Source organism: Corvus kubaryi, unplaced genomic scaffold, assembly GCF_017639235.1.
Source record: "Corvus kubaryi isolate FWS band 111438036 unplaced genomic scaffold, C.kubaryi_AGA036_p1.0 37270, whole genome shotgun sequence".
In the NCBI taxonomy this organism is placed as follows: domain Eukaryota; kingdom Metazoa; phylum Chordata; class Aves; order Passeriformes; family Corvidae; genus Corvus; species Corvus kubaryi.
The window spans coordinates 4,278,008-4,294,388 of NW_024581083.1; the positions used below are offsets into that span (position 1 = coordinate 4,278,008).

Genomic DNA, 16,381 nt, shown 5'->3' on the forward strand with positions numbered 1-16,381 from the left:
TATTTTTATGTGTTACTTCAGTTCTTTCTCAGATGGTTTTTGAGTGGGGAAAATTCATTGTTTCATTTCTGTTAAGGATATGGAGTTTTGACAGGGAAATTCAATTAGGTGAAGGGCTGGCCTTGTTGCCTTGTTGCCTTGTTATGGGTTCACATTTTTAAGTCATTTTTGGCTAACTTAAAAGCTTTGGAAAACAGTGAATGTGTGCTTAGACATGTCCATATGTGTAAGGTTTTTGAGAGTTTATAGGAAGAATTTATTTCTCTCTGTTTCTTACAAAGCTACACACCACTCTGAATGGCACCGCAAAACCAGATGGATGGTAGAAGTGGCTCTCTTCTTCTCAAACGGGGTTCCTTTATATATTCCACTACCTAAAATCTCCAGAATCTGTGTGCTGAGAGTTTACAGCACATGAGCTCATCACCTCATGCTGACTCCACGGTGTCAGGAGTTTCATTGTGGAGCTCTTCTCCCTGGGGAATGGCAAGTGTTCTATCCCAGGGTCTAAACAGGATTTTCTTTGAGTATTTAGATACCTTAAATATTTTTGTCACTGTTTAGTAGTATAAAAATCAAAGTCTGTTTTAGTAATTCTGAAAATGTTTCTAATTTAGAGCTTTTTGTGCTTAAAATTTAAAAATCTGTGGAGAAAATAAATTATGTAGGAGAACATTGGTAATGAATCAATAATTGCCAGCAAAAGCTACCAAGTGGTCTTTATTATATTATTTTAAAATTTGAAGTTTTTCTCCACTACATGAATTTGTGAAACTGCCAAAAAGAGTCAGATGGAAGATCAATGCATTATCCAAACTCTCCCAGAATTTCTAGCCATCATTTGCTCCTTAAGGACAGATCAAATGACTAGAAACTAGGATTGACGTAGGTCACAGATTATATGGTATGTAATAGGCACAGTTTTGTTAGTGCAGCAAATAACAACCACATGATTCCTACAGACACAGAGGTGCACCAGCTGTCCAGATTCCCAATGGGCTTTTATCTCCTAAAGTTATACAGAAACCATACAGAGAAGAGCAAGCACTTTTTAAAATATTTGTTTAAAGAGACATGTGAAAATATAGATAGAAATGGAACCTTTTCTCAAAATAAACTCATATAAACAAGTATATAAATAAATGACATGCTTCTAGATGGGAAACCCTATCCAGTTCATCTTTCCGGATGGAGTATGCATAGGGGAAAAAGCAAATAAAAAAACCTCGTGCCACAGGAGGGCACTGTCGCCTCAGGATAGAAATGAGAAAAGCTTGCAAGTCTGCCAGTGGAAAACTGAATCTTAAAAATTTCTAATTATTCTTGTCATTGAGTGTTTATACAAACACTGAATGGCACAACTGACTTGTGTGCGTCTCTTATTAGAGGAGCACTTTTAAGGACTAAACCAACTCTTGTGTGATAGAAATATCTCCAAAGTAGCATCACCTTTGTGCTACAAGTAATGAATATAAACTGCATAAATTGTTAATGAAGAACAACTGTGGCAGCAGAATTTATCTTCTTTTTCTCATAAATAGCTAATAGATACATCCTTGTTCTCTCTCTCTCTTTTATTGTTAGCATGGCCAGCAGCCTTGTTTTCTGTTAGGCAGCAGACAGAGCTAGTACTCTTGGTTTATTTTAAAAGAAGGAATTGGTAAATGGTAGTTTGATGGAATAGATGTGTTTTCTTGGGTTTAGTTATGGTACGTAGAAATACCATTAAAACAGTGGTGCATGATGTCTATGAACATCTCCTATAGGAGCTTCTAATTCACTCAGTTCTTAAAAAGTTGCTGGATTAGTACAGACTATTAAAATAATAGTAAATGCAACCAAAAGGATTCTAAATGCATCCTTCATAAAAGAGTCAGGCTTATTGCCATTTTTAGACAGATATTCTGCAATAATAGAAAATAACTAGTTGGTAAAGTTATGGGGTATTGCGTGTAAAGCAGCTGATTTCCTTCCCACTGTGTGCCCTCCTGGCACGCTGGAGGGCAGCAAGGTTACCAAGAGCTGCTGCAAGTGGAGAGAAAATGAAAGAAAAAGAACATGGACAAAGCCTTTTCTCTTTTATGTCAAATCAGGTGTTGGTACCAGAGTTTTGGTGTACGCTCCGCTCAGCAGTGGCTGGAGGCAGATCCCTGCCCCCAGAAAAGGCAGGAAAAAGGGTGAATGGGAGACAGGAATTACACCTCTCTACCAAATCAAGCAAGTATCAGATGGCGCATTACATTGTACAGTGCAGCTCTAATCTAGGATGAAAAATCATGTAAATAGTTTAAGATTGGTGTACTTGTTCTGATGCATCTTCGTTTGGCTTTTGTGCCCATCTCTTTTCTTGCCTTGAGACGGTCTATATTTGGAGTTTCGCTGGCATTTACTGTCTTGGTGAGGGTACTGAGCCAGCCTGCAGATAAGGTTCAGTGAGATGTCGTAAAGAAAATATGATATTTGTTCTAAACACATAGTTTTCTATGAGGATTCAGATTTAACCTATTCAAATATTTGTCTTGTTTAAAACCTAAAGTGACTTCTTTTTTTTTTTTTTTTCCAACAGATCAGGAAGTTCATAAGTCTGTCAAGTTCAGTACCAATGTACTTCTAAAACTGGTATTTTGTCACATTCCCTCTTACAGTGCAATGTTTTTACATATATGTCAGGAAAATAATTTTGGCTGAAGTATTTGATCACTGGGCACATGACTGAATTCATTTTCATAAAGACAGGACAGAAATTTGATCACAGTGCTAATCACAAGCTGATATGTATGAGACTTATTTGTTCCCACAACCAGAAATGAAAAGTCTGGGGAAAAGGTAAAATCAGAGGGAACACTGTTCCCTAGGTATCTGACCATGAGACCTTCTTGTTATCTCATTCTTTGCCAAGTGCCCTTTTCATTGGTTCTGTCCTTCACAGCTTTTTATTCTTTCATTGACAGATTTTTAGACTACATAAGGACAGAGAGTTAAAAAAACCCCAGAGTCTCTTCCTTTCCAAAAATGCTCAATAATCTCTTTCCCTCTGAGGCTTAGCTGCAAAATACCACTATTGTGTCACAGAGAAGTCATGATGTGAAATAAAATGATGTAAATATTTAGCCTTTAGGACAAAGGAAGAAAATACGCCATGGCGTTGCCAGTATTTGCTTTTAACAGACTTGCACATGGAAGCAGTGCCATTCCCTACCTGACTGCTGGCATTACACAAAGACTGGGGTGAGCCATGGTCATTGCCAATACAGCACAGCAATTGTACTGAGTGATTTCCCCAAAAAATATAATAATAGAAATTTTTAATATCCATTTCTAAGCTGTGATTATAGTTTCATTATGCAATGAGGTAAAACAACATCAAGATTTTGACATAGCTTGCACTGTAGTCCATTTATATAAGATTATCTCTGAGATTCAGATAGTTGCAAGACTGCTTTTCAATTTTCCTTCCAAGGGATGAATCCTAACTGCATTGCACAGCTGGATAGAGAGCAGGGGATGGGAGATTTGCTTTTTTGGGGGGGGGCAGTTTTTAAAAATTAGGGAAGTAAGGTATATGTCTGTGTGTGAATATGTCTGGCATTAAACACCTTGATTTCCTGTGGGAGCAGGCAGAAGAGAGCTGCAATTAGTTTATGTTTTTGAAATTAAAATCTTGGCTGATGAAACTTCTGCAAAATGAGATGAATCATTACACTCATCCAAGCAAATGAAATTTCTTTATGTATGACATGACTTTCTGCCCAACAGTTCTGGATTTTGTTTGGTCCTTGGCCGCTCATTCCACTTGAAATGCTGTTTTCTCAGTTCATTTGACAGAATGTGTTCCGTATCTCATTAGTTTCTAATTATAGGAGGAAAGAATGTAATGACACTAGACAGTAATTAAAATCTATTACTGTTCCCACCTTCTCTTTGAAATCATAGAGACAAGATTTAGCCTGAGAATTTTCTGTTGCTGAAAAATATCAGTATGTGGAAATGTACTGAAGGATTGAATGTAAACTTAGGTGTGTTTATTTCTAAGGTTTCATCTGTGAGTGCCAGAAGTCTGAAAGGAAAATGAGTGTTACTGATCCTACATATTTGCCCATGATACGATTTTTTTCCTAGTTTGCGACATATTTACAAACAACTTTTTTGTTTGCTTGTCTGTGAAGGTGGATAAGCTATTACATTGGCATTAGGAAACATAGGAGGGCTTTTAGTGTGCAGGATTAGTATTTAGATGTGGCAGCAGCAATAAGCTGCAACTTCTGTGAGTGAACCATTATGCTCCAATGTGCAAATAATCTTAAAACTGTAGAACCTTCTGCTCTCTTTCCCATTCCCCCCTTGCCTAGGAAGCATCAACCAAGGATGTGAGCTCAGTGTCTCATCTCTGAATGGTCAGGAGTCATTTGGGTTCTAAAGAAACTGTTTGAGTCACTGTCATCCAGTTCAGAGATGAGAAAATGGGAGGATGACTGGAAATCCGTGGTAAGGTAAAAAGCAGAGTCATCATTTCCAGGCAGCAGCACCAGCTAGGGCGCTGTTCTGTCAGGAATTTTGCTGTGCCTGACACATCCTGTGTCCTTGGCTCTTTTGGATGTCTGGTTGTTACCTGAATACCTCAAGAAAAGCTGTCTGTTTCAAGAAAATTATGCACCTATAGCAGGGCTCTGTGAATGTTTAAAATAATGACTTGTTTAATTTTGATTATTTAACCTATTGCCATAATAATGCGGGTTTTGATATGGTGCAATCACCAATGTAAACAAATAAGAAAAATGTTTTATTATATTTCATTCATTTCAAGGTATCCAGATGGTATAACCACTTTCTGACAGCATCCAAACCTGCCTGCTACAGGGAGAACTGGAAATAAGTTCTGTTTCTGTAGTTCAAAGCATGAAGTACAACACATCCATGGTACTTCAGATCAAACACACTATTTGAATTATGAAATGGCATGTAATAAAGATTGTCAAAACTATGTAAATTTTATCATGTTGAAATTTTCAGCGGTTTGCATCTGAGAAAGAAAGTACAAAATGGTGATTGTCTTTGTTTTATTGGGTGGCAAACCACAAGATTCATACCATACAATAGGTCTACATATTTGGCTTTCTAGACAACTCTGCAAAGGATTTGTCTGAAAAGAGAGTTTGGGCAAGTCCAGGGGTAATAAGAGAAATGTAAGATGTAAAAATGGGAATTAAATAAATGTTACACTTCGAGTCTAGGTTAAAAACCGCTAATAAAAATTCAATACAGGCCTATTTGGTGAATGCCATGAGGGAAAAAAAATCAAGTATTTAATAATTTTGGTCTAAATAACAACAGTCTTACAGACATGTTGGAGAAGTCCCTTGAAATTAGTACTGTTTCATGAGCTTTGTGCAAGTCCAGGTTGCTGAAAGACTGCACATGACTTACGTAGTTCATAAACACCCCTTATTATATTTGCTTTTATATCTTTGTGAATTGTCTTGCATGGAAGAGGTCATTCTTGAACTCCTCTGAACACTTTTCATTTGGAGAGAAGAGGAATTTGAGGATACAGTACATTTAGTCTTTGATTTGGATGTTTCCAGTTATTTTCAGGACCCGGAGACAGTAGTACATAACCTGAGGCTGCAATAAAATTTGATGTTTCCTTCTACTTCCTCTCCAGAGGAGAGAAGGCATGACTGTGTGGAGGCAATGTTCTGCAGGGGAGCTACAGATTTCACAGATTCATTCTGTCTGAACGCCCCAGCAAAAGAAATATTTATACAAGAAAGTACGACTCAAACACCAGCATCTCACTTCCAGTGGGTGCAGAGGGAGATTACTGGGAAGACAGTACCATAAACAAAGAGCCCAAGGGATGTTGGGAGGGATACATCCTGCTTTATTGCTCAGATTCCAGCATTAGATAGACTTTTTTTTATTATTTTTGAGTGTTTCAATTCCATTTATTTTTAGCTTCCGTTAAATATTTTAGGATATTTAATCAGTGGATATTTAGTCTTAAACCCCCAGGAAACCAATTCAGGTAACCAAGAAAAGACTAAATTTTACTTAAATATGAGACCCTGGAAGGCAAAACATCCAAGAACAAAAGTTGTACAGATCAAACCCAATGCAGTGTGGTCATCTACCAAATGTCGTGGGCTTTAGAGAGCTCAGTAAGAAAAGAAAATGTCTTTGAGCACAAGAACCCAACAAAGATACATAGTAAAATGTAAATTGTCCTGTTGGAAAACATCATAGCCCAAAAACATGTCAAAGAATGGGTGTGGATTATTGATCAGGACACTGAAGAAGCAGGCAAGAGATCTCAAGTCCAGTCCCACGTCTCTGATGGAACAGCTGTTTCTCTTAGCCCATGAAAGTCGTTTGGAACACATGCACACTGTGTTCCAACAGCATCTGGAGATTCTGCTCTAAACTTATGTGGGAAAATGCCTGACTGTTTTATTATGTCATTGACATGTAGGATTGGATCCCTGCACCTTTCACTAAAAAAATGTTTCCATATTCAGAATCTGACAAAACACTCAGTGATATGGCTTCTTGAATGACTGTGGTAATTCTGAACTTCTGATACCCTTGATTCTTATGGGATATTTATGTAGTTGAAGAGTAACCAAATGTTTCATCTACTAGTTAATTTATATCTGAGTAAGTGTATAAACCAGGTAGTGATTATGCCTATGAGAGAGACAGTCCACAGTTTTCTGTTTCTTTTATCAGTGACAGATACAGCTGGCAGAAAAACATAAATGCATTTTAAACTTCTGTTACTTGCCTCTGTTGAATCTCGACTTAAAATGAAATTACATAACAAAGATAATTCTGTTGCTTAATAATTCATGGGTTTATCATAAAGGCTTTCGTGTTGAAAAGCTTGCAGAAACCTGCAAGGAATTCTCCCAATCAGCTTTCCACGGCTACTTGTTGATGTATTCAGTTCTTCAGAAACCCATGGTTTACCCAGATACACAGGTAGGAAGGAAGTATGTTCACACACCTCTCTGAGTTCTAATGCTAATTTGTTGTGTGGGAATTCCAGTGCATATTGTAGTGTTCATCTTTGTTAGCAGGTGGACATGGAAACTGGGTACACCAGGAGGAGTTGCTGTTTGAATTAGTCTTGAACATTTCTCTGTTACGTGTATTTCATGTAAGGGGAAAGAAGGGAGAAGAATAATACATTTTTTGTGAAGTTTCAGTATTCATAGTTTTGTTGAGGTGGTGTTATTGTTGTTTTGCTTGTTAGTTTTTAATTATAATTTTCATTACCATGGTAATCTCAGTACCTCTGTGTAGCAATGTATGGTCCCTTTGTATACCAGGAAAGGTGTTACATGACAACTTTCTGAACCCACAGCCCAATGGAGCTGCTCTCAGGGTTCCCAGCATCACTACTGCTCAATTATAGGCAGAGTTATCTCTTTTCTCTGCTTATATAGAATGCCATGGGACTGCTGAGGAATGGAATGATTACTTTTCTTGAGACACAGACACTGGTAGAATGACCCTTAGAAACAGTTGCCTGACAGAAGTACTGATTTCTTGGACTATCAAACACAAGGAAGCTTCCCACCTATGCCTGCAACTTACAGTGCTGCTCCAGTTTTGAGTTCCTCCCCAGATGCTTTATGGTGACAGTGGTGATAGGTCTGTGTAGATGATCTTAGTCTTTTTAAAGGTGGATGACAGTGCACTTGTTTTCCTCTAATTATTAATATATGGCTGCCTAAAATTGAAGCCAAGATAGTTGTGATAGTTTTTAGCTCTATCAGAGTTCTACAGTGCTCAGAAGAACAAAACAATTTGCTTCATCTTGCATGGTCTGTTCAAGGCATGTGAAGCACAACCTTCTGTCTCAGTGATTACATATCTGTTGCCTACCTCCTTTGTGAGCAGAACATGCTGTCTCACATGTGAGACAAGTGCATTCACAACCATGTGAGCTGTGCTTTTCTCCTGCTGTGCATGTGAAAGACCATAAAGGAGCAGGCTGCTCCCATAGATGTGCATTTTTCAAGAAGGGTGCCTGCCTCATAGGATTTAGAGCTGTAGTGTTACATTTTTCCATGAACTGAGCTTAATAAAAGGAATATAAATTTTATGAAGTCATGTGTATTACAGAAATAAGTGATGTGTTACATATATTACTGTATTACATACAGCCACACACACGACTTCTGATTTTAAAATACCACAAATCCTACAAAACATACATACAAAAGCTCAGAATGAAAGCAAAATATTTCCACTAGAAGAATCTGGAACTGTATTTATGTAGACTTATTTGAGAGTAACTCATTTATTGTCAACATTTTGTAAGTATCTAAAATCTGTTAAAACCATACTTTAAAGCCATAACTATAAAGAGATTACCAAATTACCTGGAAGAGAGTGCTCCAGAGTTCAGATCTATGACTTTTAAAAATATGTTCTTATTGTTGGTGCTTAGAACTACTTAGAAAAAATTTTTATAAAAATATGATAAATATATTTATTTTTCAATTTGAGACATTATTCTAGAAGAGGCTATTGTGGATTAGTGTTTGAAAGGTAAACATGATCTTCATTCTCCTGCAATTGGTTTGCCTGAGAACAGGGCCTGCTCTGTGTGCAGATTCCAAATTGTTTCTGATTTCTTTAGTGTTTTGTCTTGCAGAAGCCAGGTGCAAATCTTCATCAATGTGCAAATTAATCTTGTTCACAATCAAAGTTAACAGGTAGCAGCAGAAACATTCACTGGCTAAAGTAGGTGTTGCAAAATTGTCTAAGGTGTGATTGGTGAGGAAATGAAATGGAAAAAAACCTTGCTCTAATAGAACAGTTATTTATATGCTACGAAAGGAGATGGCAAATGTGTTTGGGTGTGTTTTTAACCTCTTGAGCTTTCTAGGAGGATGTTATTGACATCAGGTAGAAAGTAAAAATGTTGAAGAAAAAGCCTTTAAAACCAGTATCTCTTTAGCTATTAGAAGGGGGAAAGAAAGGATTTTTAAAATCAGAGAAGAAATAAAGACACCGAATTAGAAGGAACTAGGTTATTATTAAAATAGTGAATAAATGTAGAGTTTAAAAAACATAGCAGGTGTTTGAGGAATTAAGAAAGAAAGGGAAACTATGAAAAATGGCAAACAAAGAGATGATGTTCTAAAATTGTACTTAATACTAAGAGTAAGGCCACAGGCCTGCATTCAACAGGCCTGAAGGGAAGAACAGAGTTAAAGAGGATGCTTTGTCTGAAGATCATGTCTCTAAAGAGACATCTATGAATCATGAATAATTTATAGCCAATATTGCCATTTGAAGTCAAACAAATCTAGTACAGGATGTGAAAAAAATCTTTAAAGACTACAGATAACTATCTCGAAGCTTCAGTTACCAGCTTCACAGATAGAGGTAGAGCTTCTAGGTGTATGTAATCACCCTAGTCCAAATCCTACAAGGTATTTAAATGTCTTGCTCTTTTCAAGAGGATACCTTTGAAGAGCTATTTATTTCTCAAACAGACATATTCAGGATAACGTTCACAACTTGTACAAAACAGGTTCCCCTGGGAGTCCCCATTCCATGTCACAGTGTGTATTGCCATCACATTGTGTTTTCAGGCTCAAAAGTGCAACCTCTTAATACCTTCTTAAAAGTGAGGTTACAACACTGTGAATCCCATGGGTAATGTCTTTTTAAAACTTTTTTCTTTTAACATTTGAAAATGTTATGTCCTGGGAAGCTTTTAAAATTGAACTGGCAATTCTGGATCTGAAGCACTGTGTGGCATACAGAGAAACATGCATTTGGAGTCCCCCAGGACTGTGGTGAGGGAGCTATGGATTGAGGTGTACCATGTAGGCTGCAGTGCACCCTACATATCGCGATGTAATATGTCGCTGGAAGCCAGATCTCTGTGGGGTCTCTTACGTTATTTTTTTGGAAATTCAGGCCCTGTGTTTGTAAAAGAGAGGTAAGGCTGCAACAAGTGGCAGGCATCAGAAAAGGTCGATATGATCAAAAGAGTCTTTCAATGTGTGTTGCATTTATCTTTCTGTAGAAGTTGCCAGACTTCAGGGTGGGGTAACAGATTGGCTGCAGAAATGATGCAGTGGTCATTCACTCTCTCTGGGACAGTCATGATGTTACCTCAGATGCCATAAAGAGAGAAGAATACTCAAAGCCTAAGAGGCAAAGCAATAAAATTGCAAACATTAACTTCTCAGAACCAACAAAATATTTGCGTTGAAGGGGCTCATGAGTTTCCTGGAAGTGATGCAGGTATGGAAATGCCATCCAGTTTCCTTCTGGAAACCAACATTCCCACCAGGTAAATGCAACACTGCTCCTCCATAGTGCCATGCCCAGCAGCAGGGTCTGCTCCTGGCTCAACTCTGCTGGCCACATTCCCTAGGAAGCACTTAGCTGTTCACGTGCACATACTGCATGTGGGAGAGAAAGAGTATCCAAAGAGCATTTAAAATACCGCTTTACCCTTTTTTACTCTACTGAACTTGGAGCCTTAGTTTTTAACATGACTTTCAGTTTTTAACCTGTAAATGGCAGTGGTGTTTTCAAAGTGCATTCCAGCAGTTCCCAGCCAGATCAATTTTAGACATTTTATTATTTCTAGAAGTTCAAAAGAAGATGACTGATGGTAGTGTTTGAAAAATACATGTGTCAGAGACTGAAATATTATGTTTATGACTTAAACATTTTCATGAAGGACTTTTAAAACGGTATTATAAAAGCTGCAGAGAACACTACCACACCCTGAATGGGGCCCTGACTGAGGCTTTACACTGCCCGCTGATGAAGATAAGATAAAGTAACTCAGGGCTGGGGACATTCACAGAGCACAAGCTTAACACCTCAGGAGTGGAGACCACAGCCCTGGGGCTATCAGCTGCCAGGCTTGCACAGACCCTTGCACCAAAAGGTGGGGGGAAGAGAGGCTTTGGGTGTGTGATGGAAAAACCTCTGGTCAGAAGCCATGAACACCCATCCTCCACTGTGCAGAGGAGCCCATCTGAGGGGCCCCTGCACCCTGGCAGAAGCTGCATCCACATGAAGGACAGAGGGGGTGACATGGCCCATTATAGGCCCCTCCCAAAGGGGTGCCCTTACCCTACACCCCAAGTGATGTAACAGATCCTCAGTGTTGCAAGGGACAGTGACAAACTGGCCCCCTGCAAGGGAGGCATGTGGGCGTTCCCACCTTCCCGAATCATATATTAATCCACTACTCTTTGTAGTGGCGTGTGGCAGGGTGTGGTGTGGTGGGTGTGGTGGCGTGGCCACAGTGGCAATGGGAGACCCTCACCACCAGCAGACCAGGTGGAAGTGAGCAACAAGATGTCGTTGGGACCCTCGGATGTGCTGTGCTTCCACCTAACTCCTGTCACCTCTCCCTGTTTCCCCATCCCCTCCCCCCCCACACTTCTTTATTTCTTTCTTTCTTCCTTTTCTCTTTCTTTCTATTTGCCTCTTTTACTATTAAATAAAATACATCATTTTTTTGGCACCAACATCTAACCTCGTTTGGTTTTAATCTCGTTTTTGGGTATATTTTGAACCTTCTAAGTTCTTTCCGGTTTATACTCAGTCTTAATTTTCTTTGCTCTTTTATGTTTAAACTGGATAATAGCAATTTGTTTTACTGATGTAGTTTCCTCCTTGTTTCTTGATCCTAACATCTCTATGTGAAAACCTTTTTATGCTAAATGAATGTTGGAAAGCACAAATACAGGTGTAAACAAAGTTCTTCAAGGAGCTCTCAACATGAAACTATTTATTTGTTGTTCATTTGTATTACCTTGAGCTAGCAACCTTGATTTTGGAATAAAATTCCACTATCATAGGAATTTTATCTCTAAGAAAAAAGAGTTTGTATCTCTCAAGTTTACATTTCCAGAGTAAATGAATTCAATGCCATAAAAGTAATACTCCTCATTGCCCTTTCCTGAAAAGCTACTTTTTCCTTTAAAATTATTTTTATGTTTTTTTTTTTTTTCATGGGTAGTCTCTGCAGCACTGCATGCAGATAGGCATACTAATGATTATCATACATTTATTTTTGACTGTAGCTTTTTAGTCTTTGCACGATTCACTAATAATAAATTTTTTTGGCGAAATTTTTTACTTTTCTTGTCACCAGAGGTACCTTTTTTCTCTCAGAGTGGTAGGATATTTGAAGGTTTTCCTATACCTATTCTGGAAAGTATGCTAGTTTTTCTCTAAATATTGTCATACAGTTGTTGACAATCCTTGCTTTCCAAAATAATAATGGGAAGAAAATTAATTCATTTTCTTCATATTCAATAATGTTTTTGCTTTTTCCATGATGAAATCAAATAATAGAATTACTCAAGAACTTTTTTTCTTAGATCAAATCTTTAGCACTAGAGCAAACATAGCTGGAGTGACAGTATGCTGTCATGAATGCCCTGGTTATTGCTCTTGTATTTGTATAACCAAAGTCAACATATGCAGTTCCAAGATACTGCTGTTCCATCTCAGGATTTGGTAGCTGGAACAATCTACTAGACCAGACGTTTGCTACTGTAAGATGAGAAAGGAAATTTTGATGAACTACAAGGATGGTTGAAAGCATTCAAACTTGTTTTCTTCTGGTTTTGAGTAAGTATTACTGGGTAGCCTCAGAAGGTAATCAAATAATTTAATGCTTATTCTTTGTTAATTGTGTGTTTTTGCATTTTGCAAAAGTAGAGAAGGGGGGGTTAAGTAAGGTCAAATAGTTATTGCTCTCTGTAATTTGAATGGGTAGGGTGTGAACTCATTGTAGGACTTCTGGAGGGAGGCAAGGGAAGTGAGTTGTTGGGGAGTATTTTTAACCTGTGCACTGAGAATGGAAGCAACTGTGTATGACTGGTTGTTACCTACACAGTATGAGTTTACTTCCCCTTCAAAGTCATGTTCTCATGACTAAAATAGAAGAAATTGAACTCCAATCAACCAGAATACATTATCTGCATTAGTCAATTTTTTTCATAATTTTCTCAATTCTTGGAACAATAGACAAGAAAGAAAAAATAGCAATTAATGACTAGTTTCATAAACATTTCTAGTCTCTAGCATTAAGACTGACAAAGGGTGTTGTGCTACTTTGTGCATTAAATCGTGAAAAATATTTTCAAATTCTCCTGTGGAGGGCATGATACAAGAAAGTATTATTACATAAATTTTATCCTGCAGCTCTTTAGCCTTAATTATGCAATCTTCTTGAGAGTAGCAAAGAACTCAATATACTGTATCACTTTTAGAGATAAGTGGCTGTATTTTTAGCTTCTGTAATGTACACTGAAATGAGGGCAATTATGCCTTGTTTCAAAAGACAATGTTAAAACACACTATTTACAATTCAGAATTTATTTTAACAATACAAAATGAGGGAGTTAATGTTTGAGAAGTATACAACGATGATGATAGCTATTTGAACATTATGACCATGCTTAATGTTAGGCTACTATATTCCTCTGTGAGAATGTGTTGTCAGCATTGTAGGATGCGATATGGAATTGTAGGTAACGTATCTAAAAATGTAAGTAGAATATTTTGTAGTCACAAGATAACAACGGAGAGTTGCAGTAGTTTGTACATCATGTACACATTTTCATGTAACACCCTAGTGTATTTTCTTTTTGCTTCTCCCATTTTATTTGATAAAAATAATTAAAAACTAAAGCTCACTGTGAAGGTCTCTTCAAAGTTAGAGATGTTAATTTAATTTAATTTTATTTTTACAAGTTTTTTTTACATTTGGCTGGATTTGAGTATTGCTAGCTCCCATGGATGCTGCCTAGCTCTTGTTACGTTACATAGACTTGTATGTCTTACTTCCACCCAGACTTTCAATTATATCTATTCAAATACAGTGACAACTTCCCCCAGTAAAACAGATAAGTAGGTTACTAAAAATGCAATGTAATGACAGGGGTTTGAGAAACTAGAAATTGCACTTGCAAAGTGAAGGGATTTAACTCTGTAAGAACAGCCTTAGAGGAATATGTTTATTATTTAGGACATATATGTGCCCCAGGTAAAACTAAACGTATTTCAAATGAACTATCCTTACTCTTTACACATTAGGAACATTAAGCTGTCCTCATCTTCAAACATCCTTAATGAATTAATTTTTCTCCACTGAGAAAGGAGGAAGATGGTGAATAATAAAGTAAGGCCAAGGGAAGAAAAGGTCCAAGACATTATTTTATAATCATTGTACTACAAACATGTTTTTTTGAACATAAGGGTCTGGAAGTGAAACATCAGTGCAGACATGGACTGTCAGTCTTACGCTGAGCAGTTTATAGGCTACAGAGATTATCTAGTACTCTGCAGATGAAAGGCTGAAGTGCTCAGGAACCTTCTGATTTATCACAGGATTGCTTGAACTTTAGTTATTTGAACAGCGCATTAAAAATATATTTATTTAAATCAGTAATTTAAACATGCTTATTAACTATTGTAAAAATTCTTAATATTCAGACTTATTTTAATTCTAAAGTAATTGTGACTATATATTGTTCTTTAACTACTACATCACCTGGTCTAATCCTTTTGAACCAAAGATTTCTCCTTGCAATTCGTTATAATTAGATCTAGCTGCAACTGGCTAGAGTGACATTACAATGATTTTCTCTTGTGATGTTTCTGAAAGTCAGTCAGTGATTGGAGTAGGATGATTTCATTGCCAAACAGGAATTATAAAAGGGAGTTGGGATAATATGCTTTGTCTCAAGGAGTCACCAGTACTTATGAAAATATATTCATAGGAGCATAAGAGGCATCACAAAAATTTTTATGCTTAGTTATGTCCAGGAAGTGTTTTAAGATATAGACTCAACCTCTTAACTTGCTGATTTTATAATAAAATTAGAACTGTTCAATATTCTGCTTTTAAAAAATTTTAATAATTCAAATATCCTAAAAGATCTAATTATTTTCTTGCTATCAAATAAACAAGTATTATTTAAAGGCAGTGTTCTATTATATCTACACAAGTATATTTAATGCAAAACCAATCTTGCTTGTAACATCTGTGCTTTTGTAATTACCCAGCAATAAGTTCAGTGAAAATGCATGTAAGATCCCACATTATCCCTTATTCTCTGGTTACTTGTATATTAATTCTTTTTATCTTTATCTGACTTTTCTGAATCTCAGTTTAAGCTCTAACAAGCCATGTTTTTAGATATGGAAAACCTTATGAAAGACAGACTCAGAAAAAAACCTTGACCCTCAAGAATCTTTGTTCAGTTAGGAAGTCATTATGACAAGGATTTCAGGCCCCAACAACCCTTTTCATCAGGGGCAGTCATGATTTCATTTTGCTGAGGTGAGTCAGTTGCACTGATTCTAGGAAGAACTGAGAAAAAAAAAAAGGCTGAATTAATGTCAATGGAATTTTAAGGAAGTCTTTAACCCCTCTCAAAAGATGGAAAGTAATCATCAAAGAGCCTTTCAACTCTTTATATGATAGGTAGAAGCAGGTGGATTTGAATGCCTAAACCTGAATCTCTATAGATACAAACCTGAACAGAAAAGTCAGATTTTCTCATTCTGTGAGAATTTTAAACATACTGATTCTCTAGCAATAGTGTTTGGGTTTTTTCCTGCCTATTAAACCAAAAAGATCTAGCCTCTCACTGTGAAAGAGACTAGAAAGTGAAGGAGTGCTCTGGATGCTTTTTGCACTAACTCCAAAGGGTGATGTCCCTTCAATGCCAGTCATGGCTCCGTGGCTGCTGCCGTGGCTGCTGCCGTGGCTGGGTGGTTCTCCCTGCTCACCATCCAGATCTTTCCAAGGAGTCTTACAGCAATCAGCAGGGTGATGGGAGTCTATGTCACATGGGTGCAACTCCCCCTGCCACATAAACTGGCAAGATCATTTTTATTGTGGTCGTAACTGAACACAGAGCTGAAACCAGAAACACCGGATATTAATTATCTATATTGCTTGGATCCACAGGCTTTTTTGTTGGATATGGCATTTGTGTTAAATTCCATGGCCTCAGCCTGTGCTGTTAAGATGGCCTTGGTTTTGCTGTTGCTCTGCTGCCACAGGATGTGTCCATAGTGATTTGAAAAGAAACTACAGAGCAGATGATGGAAAGAGAGGTGTCTGAATGACTAAAGAAAGTGGCAAGGCAACTGTGTAGATTTTTAGCCAAGGACTGAAGCAGCCAGTATAGAAGAGACTCCAATGTATCTGCCCTGAGTTCTTCCCAGCCATTCCAGGACAGGTCTCTGTCCTTCATGTCTGCACTTCATTGTCCAGCTTTTTGGGAAGCCTTTGGTTTCTCCCTGTAGTCTTGTCTGTCTCTACAGGGATTATATAAGGATAAATGGTTCTAAGGAGTTCTAATTTTGC

At 37.5% G+C, this 16,381-nt stretch overlaps 1 protein-coding gene across 3 annotated transcripts in view; it reads right to left on the reverse strand.

Moving 5' to 3' along the window:
- GABRG2 (gamma-aminobutyric acid type A receptor subunit gamma2) overlaps window positions 1–16,381 on the reverse strand; it is a 67,721-nt gene that overhangs the window by 13,557 nt on the left and 37,783 nt on the right. The window contains exon 7 of one of the 3 annotated variants that reach the window (XM_042025427.1): window positions 13,674–15,376. The exons of the other annotated variants lie outside the window; for them this stretch is intronic. Coding sequence (XP_041881361.1) covers window positions 15,279–15,376 — 98 coding nt within the window. The 3' untranslated portion in view covers window positions 13,674–15,278. Of the gene's footprint in view, window positions 1–13,673; window positions 15,377–16,381 lie in introns of those variants that run through there. 3 annotated transcript variants of the gene reach the window in all.